This window comes from Oncorhynchus clarkii, chromosome 24, assembly GCF_045791955.1.
Source record: "Oncorhynchus clarkii lewisi isolate Uvic-CL-2024 chromosome 24, UVic_Ocla_1.0, whole genome shotgun sequence".
Classification (NCBI taxonomy): domain Eukaryota; kingdom Metazoa; phylum Chordata; class Actinopteri; order Salmoniformes; family Salmonidae; genus Oncorhynchus; species Oncorhynchus clarkii.
This window is the reverse complement of record NC_092170.1, coordinates 15,549,838-15,568,326: the sequence shown is the minus strand read 5'-3', so window position 1 is coordinate 15,568,326 and position 18,489 is coordinate 15,549,838. Positions and strand designations below refer to the sequence as shown.

At 42.8% G+C, this 18,489-nt stretch overlaps 1 protein-coding gene across 3 annotated transcripts in view; it reads left to right on the top strand.

Moving 5' to 3' along the window:
- The window catches only part of LOC139382321 (stAR-related lipid transfer protein 13-like), a 123,132-nt gene that overhangs the window by 67,029 nt on the left and 37,614 nt on the right, over positions 1-18,489 (top strand). The window contains exon 1 of one of the 3 annotated variants that reach the window (XM_071126240.1): positions 2,307-2,594. The exons of the other annotated variants lie outside the window; for them this stretch is intronic. Coding sequence (XP_070982341.1) covers positions 2,378-2,594 — 217 coding nt within the window. The 5' untranslated portion in view covers positions 2,307-2,377. Of the gene's footprint in view, positions 1-2,306; positions 2,595-18,489 lie in introns of those variants that run through there. 3 annotated transcript variants of the gene reach the window in all.

Genomic DNA, 18,489 nt, shown 5'->3' with positions numbered 1-18,489 from the left:
ATTTAGTTTAAACTTCACTATTGCCAACTGCTGTAACGCGGTTCGTCTGAGGAAGAAGGAGTAGACCAAAGCGCAGCACGTGTTCATATTTCCTTTAATTAACTGAACACTAAATACAAAAGAACAAAAGAATAAATGAAAACCGAAACAGTCCCATATGGTGCAAACACTGAAACAGAAAACAACTACCCACAAACACCAGGTGGGAACAGGCTACCTAAATATGGTTCTCAATCAGAGACAACGATTGACAGCTGCCTCTGATTGGGAACCATACCAGGCCAAACACATAGAACTATAACACACAGAACAAACATAGAATGCCCACCCCAACTCACGCCCTGACCAAACTAAAATAGAGACATAAAAAAGGAACTAAGGTCAGGACGTGACAACTGTATCTTATCATCATATCTCAATCTCAAATTCTAGAGGCTGTAATGTTGTGGCAGTAGCATGGCTGTTTTAATGAACCGGAAAGCTTACTGGGGTCTGTATTAACCAATTGATATTCATTATAATCCCGGTGTTTAGGCTCAATGGTTTCTTCTTCACAAGGTGCCACGGGCTTCCTGTCCTGTTGAACACCACTGTGAATGGAGACGGGCTGAGAGTGGTGTTAGAGAATGGGTGTGGGCGGGGGCCTGGGGGTGGAGAGGGGGTTGTTGGGGAATGGTGAGTTTGGGGAGGAGAGATTAGCATTCTCCCTCTCGTTCATCTCTCTCCTTCTTTTTACTCTCTTCATTCTTTCAATTCAATTCAATTCAATTCAATTCAATTCAATTCAATTCAATTCAATTCAAGGGGCTTTATTGGCATGGGAAACATATGTTAACATTGCCAAAGCAAGTGAGGTAGATACTATTCAAAAGTGAAAACATTCCACTCACATAAGTTCCAAAAGAATAAAGACATTACAAATGTCATATTATGTATATATATACAGTGTTGTAACGATGTACAAATGGTTAAAGTACAAAAGGGAAAATAAATAAGCATAAATATGGGTTGTATTTACAATGGTGTTTGTTCTTCACTGGTTGCCCCTTTCTTGTGGCAACAGGTCACAAATATTGCTGCTGTGTTGGCACATTGTGGTATTTCACCCAGTAGATATGGGAGTTTATCAAAATCGGGTTGTTTTCTAATTCTTTGTGGATCTGTGTAATCTGAGGGAAATATGTGTCTCTAATATGGTCACACATTGGTGCAGGAGGTTAGGAAGTGCAGCTCAGTTTCCACCTTGTTTTGTGGGCAGTGTGCACATAGCCTGTCTTCTCTTGAGAGCTAGGTCTGCCTACAGCGGCCTTTCTCAATAGCAAGGCTATGCTCACTGAGTCTGTACATAGTCAAAGCTTTCCTTAGGTTTGGGTCAGTCACAGTGGACAGGTATTCTGCCACTGTGTACTCTCTGTTAAGGCCCAAATAGCATTCTAGTTTGCTGTTTAATTGTTAATTCTTTCCAATGTATCAAGTCATTATCTTTTTGTTTTCTCATGATTTGATTGGGTCTAATTGTGTTGCTGTCCTGGGGCTCTGTGGGGTGTGTTTGTGTTTGTGAACAGAGCCCCAGGACCAGCTTGCTTAGGGAACTCTTCTCCATGTTCATCTCTCTGTAGGTGATGGCTTTGTTATGGAAGGTTTGGGAATCGCTTCCTTTTAGGTGGTTGTAGAATTGAACGGCTCTTTTCTGGATTTCGATAATTAGCGGGTATCGGCCTCTCTCTCTCTCTCTTTCGCAGTCTCTCTCTCTTTCTCCCGTGTATCGGCCTAATTCTGCTCTGCATGCATTATTTGGTGTTCTTTCTCCTCTTTCTTTTTGTCAGCGTGGTAGAGAGACTCCCATCTCCTGAGTAAACTTGTAGGTCGTCATTGTAAATAAGAATGAGTTTTTAACTGACTTGCCTAGTTAAATAAAGGTTAAATGTAAAAAACAAATTTACTTGCCACTTGTGTGCAAGTCCACACTCCACAGCGGAGGATTGTTTTGGGCAGGGCGGGTCCTAACAATACTGTTTTTCTAAGCCCTCCCATGTCCTCCCCCCTGTCTCGTCCTCCTCCCTCAGTCAGTTCACAGGCTTTCTTCTGGTATTTATATTTCCCTCCAGACCCGCGTTCAGGAGTTCAGTCGCTTCCTCTCCCTCTCTCACACAGACAGACACTGGATAGAGCTCAGCAAGGTGGGCAGTACTCTAAGTACTGATCTGCCACTGGCTGCTGTCTGATCACCTGACCTGGAGAGGTGTAGCTGGCACTCCTCCTCCCTCCCCTCTAGCCTCTCAGCTCTCCTTCCGAGCCCCAGACTTTCAGATCAGAGGCCAGTGTAGTGTGTGTGTGTGTGTGCAAGTCTAGCAGTGCCAATGCTGCAGTAGCAGTCATGTACAGGGATCTGTCTGACAGTCACTCTGAGTCCCAGGGACCAGGCAGTGAGTCTCTGGGCAGCAGTATGAGTCAGGACAGCCAGGATTGTCTGGGCAGTATGACCCAAGAGAGCCAGGATATCTACCTAAGGATGGACCACCACCGCCGTCGCTCCGGATACCGCCTGGGACGCATCATTGCCCGGCAACAGCTGCTCTGGAGGATAGCTGGAGGTAGGAGGAGGAATGGGAGCTCTAGTCCAGGGTGTTGTATGCGGCTTGCTGACACAGCCTTAAGCGGCAGCAAGCCTCACCTGATGCCCTGGACTAGAGCTAGTTGAGTGGATACTGTAGTAGGAGTGGTGGTGGAAACTCACTCTAAATGTATAAGGACATGGCAAGGTGCTGGACTCAGTCATGGAGTAACTCTGGTGTTGCTTAACTTAATAACACTTTTAGCAAGCTGTGTAAAGGGTGACTAATATTGTTGTTCTAGACTAGCACACCACAGTGTTCCTACATTGTAGAGGGTTGATTTTGTGGACTATTCCCTAAGTATGTAACATACCTGGGCTGTGTCATTCGCTGAATTGTTGTTTTGATCCTAAATACGATATGCAAGTCAAGACAGCTCAGAACACCACAGTAGGCGTGTGTTGGGAGCATGACAAGCTATCAGCCCCACCTGAACCTTGATACAGTAGGTGACCTACAGTGCCTTAAGAAAGTATTCACACTCCTTGACTTTGTCCACATTTTGTTGTGTTACAGCCTGAATGTATTAAATGTAGATTTTGTGTTACTGGCAAATACTCCATAATGTCAAATTGGAATTAGAAATTTTTACAAAATAATTAAAAATGAAAAGCTGAAATGTCTTGAGTCAATAAGTATTCAACCCCTTTGTTTAAAGCAAACCTAAATAAGTTTAGGAGTAAACATGTGCTTAACAAGTCACATAATAAGTTGCAATAATAGTGTCTAACATGATTTTTGAATGACTCATCTCTGTACCCCACATATACAATTATCTATAAGGTCCCTCAGTCGAGCAATGAATTTCAAACACAGATTCAACCACAAAGACCAGGGAGTGTTTTCAATGCCTTGCAAAAAAGCAGACATTGAATAATATCTCTTTGAGCATGGTGAAGTTATTAATTACACTTTGGATGATGTATCAATACACCCAGTCACTACAAGAGAGGAAGGAAACCACTAGGATTTCACCATGAAACCAATGGTGACTTTAAAACAATGACAAAGTTTAATGGCTGTGATAAGAGAAAACTGAGGATGGATCAACAACATTGTAGCTACTCCACAATACTAACTTAATTGACAGAGTGAAAAAAAGGAAGCCTGTATAGATTACAAATATACCAAAACATGCATCCTGTTTGCAATAAGGCACTGAAGTAAAACTGCAAAAAATGTGGCAAGGAAATTCACTTTATGTCCTGAACAGAAAGCGTTATGTTTGGGGCAAATCCAACACATCACTGAGTACCACTCTTCAAAATTTTAAGCATGTTGGTGGCGGCATTGTATTATGGGTATGCTTGTCATTGGCAAGGACTGGGGAGTTTATTACAAAAATAAGAAATCGAGTAGCGCTAAGCAAAGGTAAAATACTAGAGGTAAACCTGGTTCAGGCTTCTTTCCAACAGAGACTGAGAGACAAAGTTACCTTTCAGCAGGAGCACGTCCACATTTACACAGGAGTTGCTTACCAAGACGACATTGAATGTTCCTGAGTGGCCTGGTTACAGGTTTGACTTAAATCGGCCAAGGCAGCAGCTACTCTTCTTGTGGTCCAAACACATTAAGGCACTTACAGTACATGTAAAACGAAATATAAAATAGTACATCATACAGTGCATTGCGAAAGTATTCGGCCCCCTTGAACTTTGCGACCTTTTGCCACATTTCAGGCTTCAAACATAAAGATATAAAACTGTATTTTTTTGTGAAGAATCAACAACAAGTGGGACACAATCATGAAGTGGAACGACATTTATTGGATATTTCAAACTTTTTTAACAAATCAAAAACTGAAAAATTGGGCGTGCAAAATTATTCAGCCCCTTTACTTTCAGTGCAGCAAACTCTCTCCAGAAGTTCAGTGAGGATCTCTGAATGATCCAATGTTGACCTAAATGACTAATGATGATAAATACAATCCACCTGTGTGTAATCAAGTCTCCGTATAAATGCACCTGCACTGTGATAGTCTCAGAGGTTCGTTAAAAGCGCAGAGAGCATCATGAAGAACAAGGAACACGCCAGGCAGGTCCGAGATACTGTTGTGAAGAAGTTTAAAGCCGGATTTGGATACAAAAAGATTTCCCAAGCTTTAAACATCCCAAGGAGCACTGTGCAAGCGATAATATTGAAATGGAAGGAGTATCAGACCACTGCAAATCTACCAAGACCTGGCCGTCCCTCTAAACTTTCAGCTCATACAAGGAGAAGACTGATCAGAGATGCAGCCAAGAGGCCCATGATCACTCTGGATGAACTGCAGAGATCTACAGCTGAGGTGGGAGACTCTGTCCATAGGACAACAATCAGTCGTATATTGCACAAATCTGGCCTTTATGGAAGAGTGGCAAGAAGAAAGCCATTTCTTAAAGATATCCATAAAAAGTGTTTTTTAAAGTTTGCCACAAGCCACCTGGGAGACACACCAAACATGTGGAAGAAGGTGCTCTGGTCAGATGAAACCAAAATTGAACTTTTTGGCAACAATGCAAAACGTCCCCACTGTCAAACATGGTGGTGGCAGCATCATGGTTTGGGCCTGCTTTTCTTCAGCAGGGACAGGGAAGATGGTTAAAATTGATGGGAAGATGGATGGAGCCAAATACAGGACCATTCTGGAAGAAAACCTGATGGAGTCTGCAAAAGACCTGAGACTGGGACGGAGATTTGTCTTCCAACAAGACAATGATCCAAAACATAAAGCAAAATCTACAATGGAATGGTTCAAAAATAAACATATCCAGGTGTTAGAATGGCCAAGTCAAAGTCCAGACCTGAATCCAATCGAGAATCTGTGGAAAGAACTGAAAACTGCTGTTCACAAATGCTCTCCATCCAACCTCACTGAGCTCGAGCTGTTTTGCAAGGAGGAATGGGAAAAAATGTCAGTCTCTCGATGTGCAAAACTGATAGAGACATACCCCAAGCGACTTACAGCTGTAATCGCAGCAAAAGGTGGCACTACAAAGTATTAACTTAAGGGGGCTGAATAATTTTGCATGCCCAATTGTTCAGTTTTTGATTTGTTAAAAAAGTTTGAAATATCCAATAAATGTCGTTCCACTTCATGATTGTGTCCCACTTGTTGTTGATTCTTCACAAAAAAATACAGTTTTATATTTTTATGTTTGAAGCCTGAAATGTGGCAAAAGGTCGCAAAGTTCAAGGGGGCCGAATACTTTCGCAAGGCACTGTATAACATTATTACACAACTACATATCTACAATACAAAATGTATAATACCACCATACAATAATATTACAATGTACGTGTGTGTAGAGTGTGTGTGCTAGTGCTTGTGTGCAAATGCCTGTGTCTGTACCATTGTGTGTGTCTCTTCTGGGTCCCCTCTTGCTTGATTATGTATGTGATATCAACAGAGGTATACTTTCTGGGTGATTTAAGTATTGACTGGCTTTCATCAAGCTGCCTACTCAGGAAAAAAAATTAAACTAACCAGTGCTTGCAACCTGGTTCAGGTTATCAATCAACCTACCAGAATAGTTACAAACAGAACATGAATGAAATCATGAACATGTATTGATCACACCTTTATTAATGCTGCATACATTTGCTTTAAATCAGTATCCAAATCCATAGGATGAAGTGATCCCAATAAAGTTACCATATTTAGGAAAACCAAAGTTCCAAAGTCTGGGCCTAATATAGTGTATAAGAGGTCAAACAATACGTTTTGTAGTGATTCTTATGTTGATGTTGTTAAGCATATTTGCTGTTCTGTGGTGCATGATGAGCAGCAACCAGACGCTGTACTTGACACATTTATGAAATTGCTTATTCCAGTTACTAATAAGCATGTACCACTTAAGAAAATGACTGTAAAAACTGTTAAATCCCCTTGGATTGGTGAGGAATTGGACAGTTTTATGCTTGAGTGGGATGAGGCAAAAGGTATGGCAAATAAGTCTGGCAGCATAACCGATTGGCAAACGTAATGCAAATTGAGAAATCATGTGACAAATAAATTATTTAAAGAATGATAGTAAAATGCTGCGTGTGACCTTGGTATAAAGGGTCGGGAGACAGGCACAGGAATGTGCATGTCATGCCCTGACCTTAGAGATCCTTATTATTCTCTATGTTTGGTTAGGTCAGGGTGTAAGGGGTAAGGAAAGTCTATGTTTTCTATTTCTTTGTTTTTTGCTTTGTGTGGTTCCTAATCAGAGGCAGCTGTCTATCGTTGTCTCTGATTGGGGATCATATATAAGTTGTAATTTTCCTTTTGGGTTTTGTGGGATCTTGTTTTCTGTTTAGTGTCTGTACCTGACAGAACTGTGCGCTTTCGTTTTCACTTTGGTTATTTTGTTTGAGTGTTTATTTGAAAATAAAAATCATGAACACTTTCCACGCTGCACTTTGGTCCACTCCTTTCGACGAGAGCCTTAACAGAAGATCCCACCACCAACGGACCAAGCAGCGTGCCCTGGAGTGGAGGACATCATGGGCATGGGAGGAGGTAATGGCAGGGCATGAGAGCCTGCCTTGGAAACAGGCAGAAGCAGCGAGGGAGGAACGGCGACGAGACCAGGAGTCACGGCAACGATGGAAGCCCGAGAGGCAGCTCCAAAATTTTTTTGGGGGGTGGGGACATGGGGAGATTGGCGGAGTCAGGGTTTAGACCTCAGCCAACTCCCCGTGCTTACCGTGGGGAGCGTGTGACTGGTCAGGCACCGTGCTATGCGGGGATGCGCACAGTGTCTCCAGTGCGCATTCACAGCCCGGTGCGCTCTATTTCAGCTGCCCGCAGTTGCCGTGCCAGAGTGGGCATTCAGCCAGGATGGATTGTGTCGGCTCAGCGCTCCTGGTCTCCAGTGCGTCTCTTCGACCCAGGATATCCTGCGCCAGCTCTACGAACGGTATCCCCAGTTCGGCAGCACAACCCAGTGCGGCCTTTTCCAGCTCCCCGCACTTGCCGTGCTACCCCCTGTATTCAGCCAGGATGCTTTGTGCCAGCTCTACACTCCAGACCTCCAATGCGCCTCCATGGCCCAGTATATCCTGCGCCGGCTCTACGAACTATGCCTCCAGTGCGCCTTCATAGCCCAGTGCGTCCTGTGCCAGCTCTCCACACTCACCGAGCTAAAGTGGGTATCCAGCCAGGACGCGTTGTGGCAGCTCCACGTACCAGGCTTCCAGTACGTCTCCTCAGTCCGATGAGACCTGTTCCGGCTCCACGTACGAAGCCTCCAGTGATGATCCATGGCCCGAAGCCTCCAGTGATGATCCATGGCACAAAGCCTCCAGTGATGATCCTTGGCACGAACCCTGCAGTGATGATCCATGGCACGAAGCTTCCAGTGATGATCCATGGCACGAAGCCTTCAGTGATGATCCATGGCACGAAGCCTCCAGTGATGATCAAGGGCACGAAGCCTCCAGTGATGATCCATGGCACAAAGCCTGCAGTGATGAGCCATGGCCCGGAGCCTGCAATGATGATCCATGGCACGAGGCCTCCAGTGATGATCCATGGCACGAAGCCTCCAGCGTCGATCCGCGGTCCGGATCCTCCAGCGACAGTCCCCGGTCCGGAGCCTCCAGCGACGGTCCCCGGTCCGGAGCCTCCAGCGACGGTCCCCGGTCCGGAGCCTCCAGCGACGGTCCCCGGTCCGGAGCCTCCAGCGACGGTCCCCGGTCCGGAGCCTCCAGTGACGGTCCCCGGTCCGGAGCCTGTAGCGACGGTCCACAGGCCGGAGCCTGTAGCGACGAGCTACGGTCCGGAGGCCCCGGAAATGATCCCTGCACCAGAGGCGCCACCGAAGTGGGGGGAGCCTCAAGCAGAGCGGGGCCTGCGTCCACCGAGAGCAGATGACCACCCGGACCCTCCCCTATAGGTTCAGGTTTGCGGCCAGAGTCCGTACTGTCACGCCCTGACCTTAGAGATCCTTATTATTCTCTATGTTTGGTTAGGTCAGGGTGTGACTCGGGTAAGGAAAGTCTATGTTTTCTATTTCTTTGTTTTTTGCTTTGAGTGGTTCCCAATCAGAGGTAGCTGTCTATCGTTGTCTCTGATTGGGGATCATATATAAGTTGTCATTTTCCTTTTGGGTTTTGTGGGATCTTGTTTTCTGTTTAGTGTCTGTACCTGACAGAACTGTGTGCTTTCGTTTTCACTTTGGTTATTTTGTTTGAGTGTTTATTTGAAAATAAAATCATGAACACTTTCCACGCTGCACTTTGGTCCACTCCTTTCGACGAGAGCCTTAACATTGTAATAGTTTTTAAAATGTCTTTACCCAAATTACAGCGTGCCATGTACAGGCACGGGGATGAAGACCAAACAAACACGTATACAAAACACAGGGTTGAGACCCAAACAAAAGAGCGAGGAGTACCTCGAATAAATACACAAGTGCACACAATGATTATCACAGGAGACGAGACCCGTAATCATCTGCGCAATACAAATGGCACAAAAGCCAAAACACAGCACAGGTACTCACACGACCAACGGACATTGGAACAATAATCGACAGCTCAATGGTGAACCAAAGGGCACACTTATACAATTACTAATCATTGGGAAATGGGCACCAGGTGTGCGTAATAAACAGTTCCGGAGGGATCTCTGAAGTTGCGGTGGCGCCGGACGGACCAGTCGCAGCGTCGTCAGACGGGCCATTCCCACTGTCTCCCTTAATTGTTGATTATTCTTTCACGCTGGTATAAAGGATTTAGAGACAGGCGCAGGAATACATCATCTAGGTTTTTAATACACCCAAAACAAACATGTATACAAAACACTGGGATGTAACCAAACAAAAGAGCGAGGGTAAACCTCGTAGAACGACACGGGACAAGACCCGTAATACACAATGCACAAACATGCAGCACAGGCTGAGACAATGCATAGGCACTCACAACAACAACGGACATGGGAACAATAATCGACAGCCCAATGGGGAAACAAATGGCGCATTTATACAAACACAATCTGTGAGGAATTGTAACCAGGTGTGCGTAATGACACAGTTTAGTACACCCTAGAAGGCCGGTGACGTCGACCTCCAGAACTGGTGGACAGAATGAGCAGCAGTACTGGGGGGATCCGTGACACTGTGGAGCAACTTAAATTTAGTTTTGGGTAAAAAGGCAAACTCAACTCCATCATTTATTGAATCCCATTGAATGATGGGTCATTCATTTTTTCATTGGCAAGATTTACTGGCTCAATTAGCCGACCAATCAGCCTGTTACCAACCCATAGTAAACTTTTGGAAAAAATGGAGTTTGACCAGATACAATGCTATTTACTGTAAACAAATTGACATCAGACTTCCAGCACGCTTATAGTGAAGGACATTCAACAAGCACAGCACTGAGAGAAATGGATGATAAAAAGATTGTGGGGGCTGTTTTGTTAGACTTCCGTGCGGCTTTTGACATTATGAATCATAGTCTGCTGCTGGAAAAACGTATGTGCTATGGCTTTACACCGCCTGCTATAATGTGGATAAAGAGATGCTTGTCTAACAGAACACAGAGTGCGTTCTTTAATGGAAGCCTCTCAAACATAATCCAGGTAGAATCAGGAATTCCCCAGGGTAACTGTTTAGGCCCCTTGCTTTTTTCAATCTTTACTAACTACATGCCACTGGCTTTGGGTAAGGCCGCTGTGTCTATGCATGCGGATGACTCAACACTATACACATCAGCTACTACAGCGACTGAAATGACTGCAACACTTAACTTCTTGCGTCGAGCAATCCCGTATCCGGGAGCGTAATCATAGCCTCAAGCTCATTACCATAACGCAACGTTAACTATTCATGAAAATCGCAAAATAGCCTTTTGTTAACAACACTGTCATCTCAGATTTTCAAAATATGCTTTTCAACCATAGCTACACAAGCATTTGTGTAAGAGTGTTGATAGCTAGCATAGCATTAAGCCTAGCATTCAGCAGGCCATTTTCACAAAAACAAGAAAAGCATTCAAATAAAATATTTACCTTTGAAGAACTTCGGATGTTTTCAATGAGGAGACTCTCAGTTAGATAGCAAATGTTCAGTTTTTCCAAAAAGATTATTTGTGTAGGAGAAATCGCTCCGTTTTGTTCATCACATTTGGCTAAGAAAAAAATACGAAAATTCAGTCATTACAACGGCAAACTTTTTTGAAAATTAACTCCATAATATCGACAGAAACATGGCAAACATGGTTTAGAATCAATCCTCAAGGTGTTTTTCACATATCTATTCGATGATAAATCATTCGTGGCAGTTTGGTTTCTCCTCTGAACCAAATAGAAAAATGCACGCAGCTGGATACTACGCAATAATTTCGACGGAGGACACCAAGCGGGCACCTGGTAAATGTAGTCTCTTATGGTCAATCTTCCAATGATATGCCTACAAATACGTCACAATGCTGCAGACACCTTGGGGAAACGACAGAAAGTGTAGGCTCATTCCTGGCGCATTCACAGCCATATAAGGAGACATTGGAACACAGCGCATTCAAAATCTGGGGCACTTCCTGTATGAAATTTCATCTTGGTTTCGCCTGTAGCATTAGTTCTGTGGCACTCACAGACAATATCTTTGCAGTTTTGGAAACGTCAGAGTGTTTTCTTTCCAAAGCTGTCAATTATATGCATAGTCGAGCATCTTTTCGTGACAAAATATCTTGTTTAAAACGGGAATGTTTTTTTATCCAAAAATTAAAAGAGCGCCCCCCCGAAGTTAACAAAGAGCTGCAGTTAGTTTTGGAATGGGTAGCAAGGAATAAGTTAGTCCTAAATATTTCCCAAACTAAATGCATTGTATTTGGGACAAATCATTCACTAAACCCTAAACCTCGACTACATCTCGTAATGAATAATGTGGAAATTGAGCAGGTTGAGGTGGCTAAACTGCTTGGAGTAAACCTGGATTGTGAACTGTCATGATCAAAACATATTGATACAGCAGTAGCTAAGATGGGGAGAAGTCTGTGTATAATAAAGCACTGCTCTGCCTTCTTAACAACACTATCAAAAAGCCAGGTCCTACATGCCATGGTTTTGTCCCACCTAGACTACAGTTCAGTAGTGTGGTCACGTGCCACACTGCCAAATTGCAGTTGGCTCAGAACAGGGCAGCACGGCTGAGATAGCATTAATTACATGCATGTCAATCTCTCAAGGCTCAAAGTGGAAGAGAGATTGACTTCATCATTACTTGTTTTGGGGAGAAGTGTTGACAAACTGAATGTACCGAGCTGTCTGTTTAAAATACTAGCACCCAGCTCGGACACCCAAGCATACCCCACAAGACATGCCACCAGAGGTCTCTTCAAAATCCCCAAGGCCAGAACAGACTATGGGAGGCGCACAGTACTACATAGAGCCATGACTACATGGAACTCAATTCCACATCAGGTAACTGATGCAAGCAGTAGAATCAGATTTAAAAAGAAGATAAAAATACACCTTATGGAACAGTGTGGACTGTGAAGCAACACAAACATAGGCACAGACACATGCACACACACACACACACATGATAACATACGCACTATACACACACATAGACATGGAATTTGCATTGTAGATATGTGGTAGTGGATTATGGGCCTGAGGGCACACACTTAGTGTGTTGTAAATTCTGTAATGTGTTGTAATGTTTTTAAAATTGTATAACTTCCAAGGCAGTGGCTAATGGAGATCATAATAAATACAAATACAAACTGTGTTGGTTTTTCATATAACCTGGGGCATAATCATTTAAGATGTCAAACATATGATTAAGTTTAAGTTGGTCCACTCTGCCATCCAAAGGCAGGTAGCCTAGTGGTTAGAGCATTGGGCAGTATCCGAAAGGTTGGTGGATTGAATCCCCGAGCTGACAAGGTAAACATCTGTTGTTCTGCCCCTAAACAAGGCAGTTACCCCACTGTTCCTAGGCTGTCATTCTAAATAAGAATTTGTTCTTAACTCACTTGCCTAGTTTTTTTTAAAGGCAACGAGCCCATCTTCTGGAACACCATTACCCCTATATGGGTCACAGGGGGGACATTCAGCATATACATTATTTCTCTTGTTCAGCTTTTTTGATAGCCCACTAGTCCAAGGTGTGCAAAGTTCTTAGAAATGTACCCAGAAAGACTCACAGCCAAAGGTGATTTGAACATGTATTGACTCAGGGGTGTGAATACTTATGTAAATTAGATATGTCTGTATTTCATTTTCAATACATTTTTCACTTTGTCAATATGGTCCTTTTGAATTCAGGCTGTAACACAACAAAATGTGGAATATGTCAAGTGTTATGGATACTTCTGAAGGCACTGTAGCAATACAATAGAGGAACTAACCAAACAATTAAGCAATATGACATCTGTGAGTATAAGATAATGTCCATGGCAACAGCCAGTACAGTAAACAGTATGAATGAGTTTATGATCAAACAATGACTGACTTGACCTTTAGCCTTGGTTACTCTGTTGCCATTATCTGCTCACAGGATTCATCTAGACTGTGTGGTTCTGTGGAGGTATAGTTCAGCTCTGTTTCATGTGGAGGTATTGTGATGATCTGGGTAGAGGAGGAAGAGGCCTGTAGAATCATGTGCCTGGGTCTAATTACTCAGATCAAAGATGTCTAATGATCTCTGTAATTGCAAACAAAGGTTTCTGTACCAAATATTAAGTTCTGCTTTTGTCATGAAATAAAATGCAAATTAATTACTTAAAAATCATACAATGTGATTTACAGACCTCTACAGACCTCTACATGCTTTGTAAGTAGGAAAACCTGCAAAATCGGCAGTGTATCAAATACTTGTTCTCCCCACTGTAACAGTTTTTTCCTGATATAAACACCTATTGTAGCTAAACACAACATATAGGAGAAGGCATTTACTTTGTGGAATCGAGATTGATGGAATAGAGATGGCCAAACCTAGAGACTCAATATTTACTTTGTCCTTTGTAAACACATTATTCGCTGATAATTTACAGTGGGGTCCGAATTATTGGATCCCTTGATAAAGAGGAGCAATAAGCTATATTGAATACAAAAAAACATGTATATTATTTTATACTAATACAATTGCTCAGAGAAAGAGACACCACTATATTTGACCATAGGTATCAGGTACTTTTCTGCATATCGTTCTGTTTTTCAACGCCAAACTCACCACTGGTGTGCGTGGCTAAAAAGCTCTATTTTCATGTCATCTGACCATAGCTCCGGTTCCAATCGAAGTGCCAATGGCGTTTATGAAACTCCAGGCAGTGTGGGTGACTGGTAGCCTATAGGTTAGAGTGTTGGGTCGAATAGCCAAGTCGATAGAGTGAAAAACCTATCGATGTGCTCTTGAGCAAGGCTCCGTACTACTCTCCCTGTAGCTGCGTACTACTTTCACTGTAGCTAGTATGTGCCAATAAAACATTATTAGTATTAGTATTTTTATTTCTTTCACATTATTTGTATACTTTTTTTGTAGTCTATTATGCTCAACTTTATCAAGGGATCCAATCATTTCGGGCCCACTGTACATTATAACTGTCTGTGTAAAAACTATTGTTTGCTAAATCCGGAGAAATGACGGCCCCATGTAAAAATCTGTTGGCCACTAATCCATCTTGAAGGACCATGTAAAAATCTGTTGGCCACTAAATCCATCTCGAAGGACCATGTAAAATCTGTTGGCCACTAAATCCATCTCGAAGGACCATGTAAAAATCTGTTGGCCACTAAATCCATCTCGAAGGACCATGTAAAATCTGTTGGCCACTAAATCCATCTCGAAGGACCATGTAAAATCTGTTGGCCACTAAATCCATCTCGAAGGACCATGTAAAATACGTTGGCCATTAAATCCATCTCGAAGGACCATGTAAAAATCTGTTGGCCACTAAATCCATCTTAAAGGACCATGTAAAAATCTGTTGGCCACTAAATCCATCTCGAAGGACCATGTAAAAATCTGTTGGCCACTAAATCCATCTCAAAGGACCATGTAAAATCTGTTGGCCACTAAATCCATCTCGAAGGATCATGTAAAATCTGTTGGCCACTAAATCCATCTCGAAGGACCATGTAAAAATCTGTTGACTACTAAATCCATCTCGAAGGACCATGTAAAATCTGTTGGCCACTAAATCCATCTCGAAGGACCATGTAAAAATCTGTTGGCCACTAAATCCATCTCGAAGGACCATGTAAAATCTGTTGGCTACTAAATCCATCTCGAAGGACCATGTAAAAACTATTGGTCGCTAAATCCGGAGAAATGATGGACCATGTAAAAAAGGTTGGCTGGTATGCCATCACCCATCTGAGCGGGCGGCTGTGAATGCCCTCTCCCACTATATACTTATAACTTATTGGTTTGGTTCCGCCCACTATAGTTCTGTCCGGTTAGAACATGATGTTGAGGCCCATACTGAACACTTGGTCACCACACACAGACACAGCTGTTTCTATTTGAGGATGTTTATATGATTGTGGTAGTCCAAATGACTTTCAATCTAATTGTTGTGGTGATTTTCATGCACGCACAACATTCAAACATTTGTGTTATTGTCGACAATAAAAAGCAGTGTCCAGATGCACATTTCCAAGTGTTCTGAGCTTAGTCATGAACTAAAACGCTGTTTCAAATGAGATTCTTCATTGATCATGCTATTTATTCCAGGATGTTTGCAAAACTGGCCCATAAAGTGCGGGTACTATCAATGCACTCAACCTTTTGTCACACACAGTGGTATTAGAGTCTGTCCAGTGAACTGACCTCCTCCATCCCCTGTTGTGGCCTGTCTCTTCTGGCTGGAGCATTCCAGCTGGCCAGCTGCATTGACGTAGCAGGCTAGGAGAGGGAGGGACTGGGCTACCACACCTGGGTTCAAATACTATTTGAAATCATTTTAAATACTTTATCTGTGCTTGAGGCGGGAAACCCCCTCTATCTTGCACTCCAGACAGGCTAGAACAAACACTCAAAGTATTGGAAAGATTGCAAATATTATTTGAAACCATGTCTGGGGTTTACCCGGTCATAGTGACTGGTAATGTAGCAGACTGTGGGAGGGAGTGACTGGGAGCTACTGGGAGTTTGTATAGTTTCACCCTGAATTCCCAGGAAGCTTGTCCAGGGGCCTTATGTTTCCAATCTGATGGCATTGCAGTGAGACTCCAGCTATGAATGTGTGGGAATGTGTGTGGGTCCCATTCAACTGCTTATAGCCAGTCAAAGAGAGTCCATACCAATGAGTTGCTACAGTGTACAACATTCCCAGAACCATTTTGTATTATATAAACATTTGGCAGAGTAGGCCTACAGAGCTGCGACTGTGGTCCAATATCTAGCAGGGTTTTCCTAGTCCACAGAGTGAAGGAATGAGCCAGTTTATCTGCAACAGGGTATGAAGATGAGGCCAGTCTCTCTGCAGCAGGGTATGAGGATGAGGCCAGCTTCTCTGCAGCAGGGTATGAGGATGAGGCCAGGTTCTCTGCAGCAGGGTATGATGAAGCCAGCTTCTCTGCAGCAGGGTATGAGGATGAGGCCAGCCTCTCTGCAGCAGGGTTTGTATGCATCCCAAATTTAACCTATTCCTATATAGCTCCCTACTTTTGACCGGGCCCATGGGGATTGGGGGCCAGGGCCGGTCCGATTTGGGACTCAGCCTATGTGTATGAGGGAAGAGGCCTGTGTTCTATTCTAGAGGAATGTGTCTCTTTCCTGTCAATATTCCTGCAGTCCAACTCAATCTCTCTCTCTAGATCTATAGAGCAGACTGACTGCATCTCTCCCTGTATCTGCTGCTGCTGCTATTAAGGGGAGTGGAAAAACCCAACATTTCACATCCGAATATAACTATATAGGTCCTCTGTGTCCAATTCCCCCATACTCACGAACACAGACCCTCACACACGTGGTTATCCTCCACTTTGCCCCCTCTGGCCGTACACAATACCCCCTCTGTCCACAGTCAATGATCTTTTCATGCCGTCATGGAGAGAAATTCCTCGCAGAATTCCTGTCTTACGCCCAAAGTTATTTTCATCCGAACTTCAATTTGCTTTGGATGATGTTCTACTGGCAAACCCATTGTAAAATACTCAAATACAGAACCCAGAATATTGGTCAACTGCTCAGTCAGAGTTATTGCATTAGATCATGCCTGGAGTAGTGGATATTGGTGCTTTGGCCCTGGAATGTTTATCAATACTAAATTCCTGTATAACTGGCTGTCTATTTCTATCTCTATATATCTCTAACTATATCTATAGCTGCACATGTATCTGTAGTGGGGATATACTGCATATCAGTGGAGGCTGCTGAGGGGAGGACGGCTCATAATAATGGCTGGAATGGAATAAATGGAATGGCATCAAACACATGGCAACCATGAATTGAAACCATGATAGCATTCCACCTTTTAAAAGGTTTTTTTATTTGACCTTTATTTATACAGGTTTTTTCTCATTGAGATAACATCTCTTTTCCAAGAGAGACCTGGTCCAATAGCAGCAGGGGGAACAACGTTTCAGACAAAACAACTTACATACACTAAAACAACATTAAACAAAACTATAAACACACATACAGTACAACAATGACATATTACATTAAAAACACAAACGTCTTGTTTAAAAACAGTTGGCCTAAAAACAATTACATTCTTCCATGATATATACATCGATCAAGTGTTTAAACTCCACCAACGAAACTAGATCATCACATTTTAAAATGTTCAGGAGAGAAGTAACTAAAACTATTTCTACCATGACCTGTTCTAATTTTTGGCACTGTTAGAAGCAAATCAGAATGGGACCGTAATTGATATTTATTTACTGACCTGGCTAAAAAAGAACAGAGATAAAATGAACATTTTACCCAATATGGCCTTATAAATCAGTGTATACCAGTGTTTAAGCCTACACAAGGTCAATGACGACCAGCCAACAGCGCTGTAGAGATCACAATGATGTGTTAGACATTTCTGATTTGTAATGAACCTGAAGACTGCATGATACACTGAATCAAGTGCTGTCAGGGTAGTGGCTGAGGCCTGCATATATATAACATCACTAAAATCTCAAACCGACAGTAATGTACATCGTACCAGCTCCTTCCTGGCCTCAAAATAAAAACAAGCCTTATGCCGGTAATACAATCCTATTTTCAGCTTGAGCTTCCTTATCAAGTTCTCTACATGCACAGTGAAGCTCAGCTTATCATCAACCCACACACCCAAATATTTGTACACTTTAACTTGCTCTATAGTATGTCCAGCCAATGTAGCAATGACATGATTTGTAACATGCCTGGCATTTGAAAATATCATGCATTTTGTTTTACCCTGAATTTAGAATCAGCTTTAAATCATACAGATTCTGTTGTATGATGTTAAATGCTCTTTGGGCATTTTCAAAAGCTGAAGATAAACTACTACCACTTGAATAAAGAACAGTATCATCTGCATAAAAATGAACATCCGCTGTTTCGGTAAAATCCCCAATGTTGTTGATATACTAAATTAACAACAGTGGGCCCAAAATAGAACCTTGCGGAACACCTGAGCACACCTCTATGGACTCAGATTTACAACCATCCGCCATTACACATTGTGTATGATTTCATAGGTAATTTATAAACCAATCTAGAGCATGACCAGTAATTCCACAACATTTGAACCTTCGCACTAACACAGCATGGTCCACGGTGTCAAAAGCCTTCGACAAATCAATAAAAACAGACACACAATGTAACTTCTTATCAAGAGCACAGTGGATGTCATTTAAAACCATTAATGTTGCTGAAACAGTGCTGTGACCAGACTTAAAACCTGATTGCATTCCATCTAAGATGTTGTTTTCTTGGAAGTAGACCTTTAGCTGCCTACTAACTAAGGA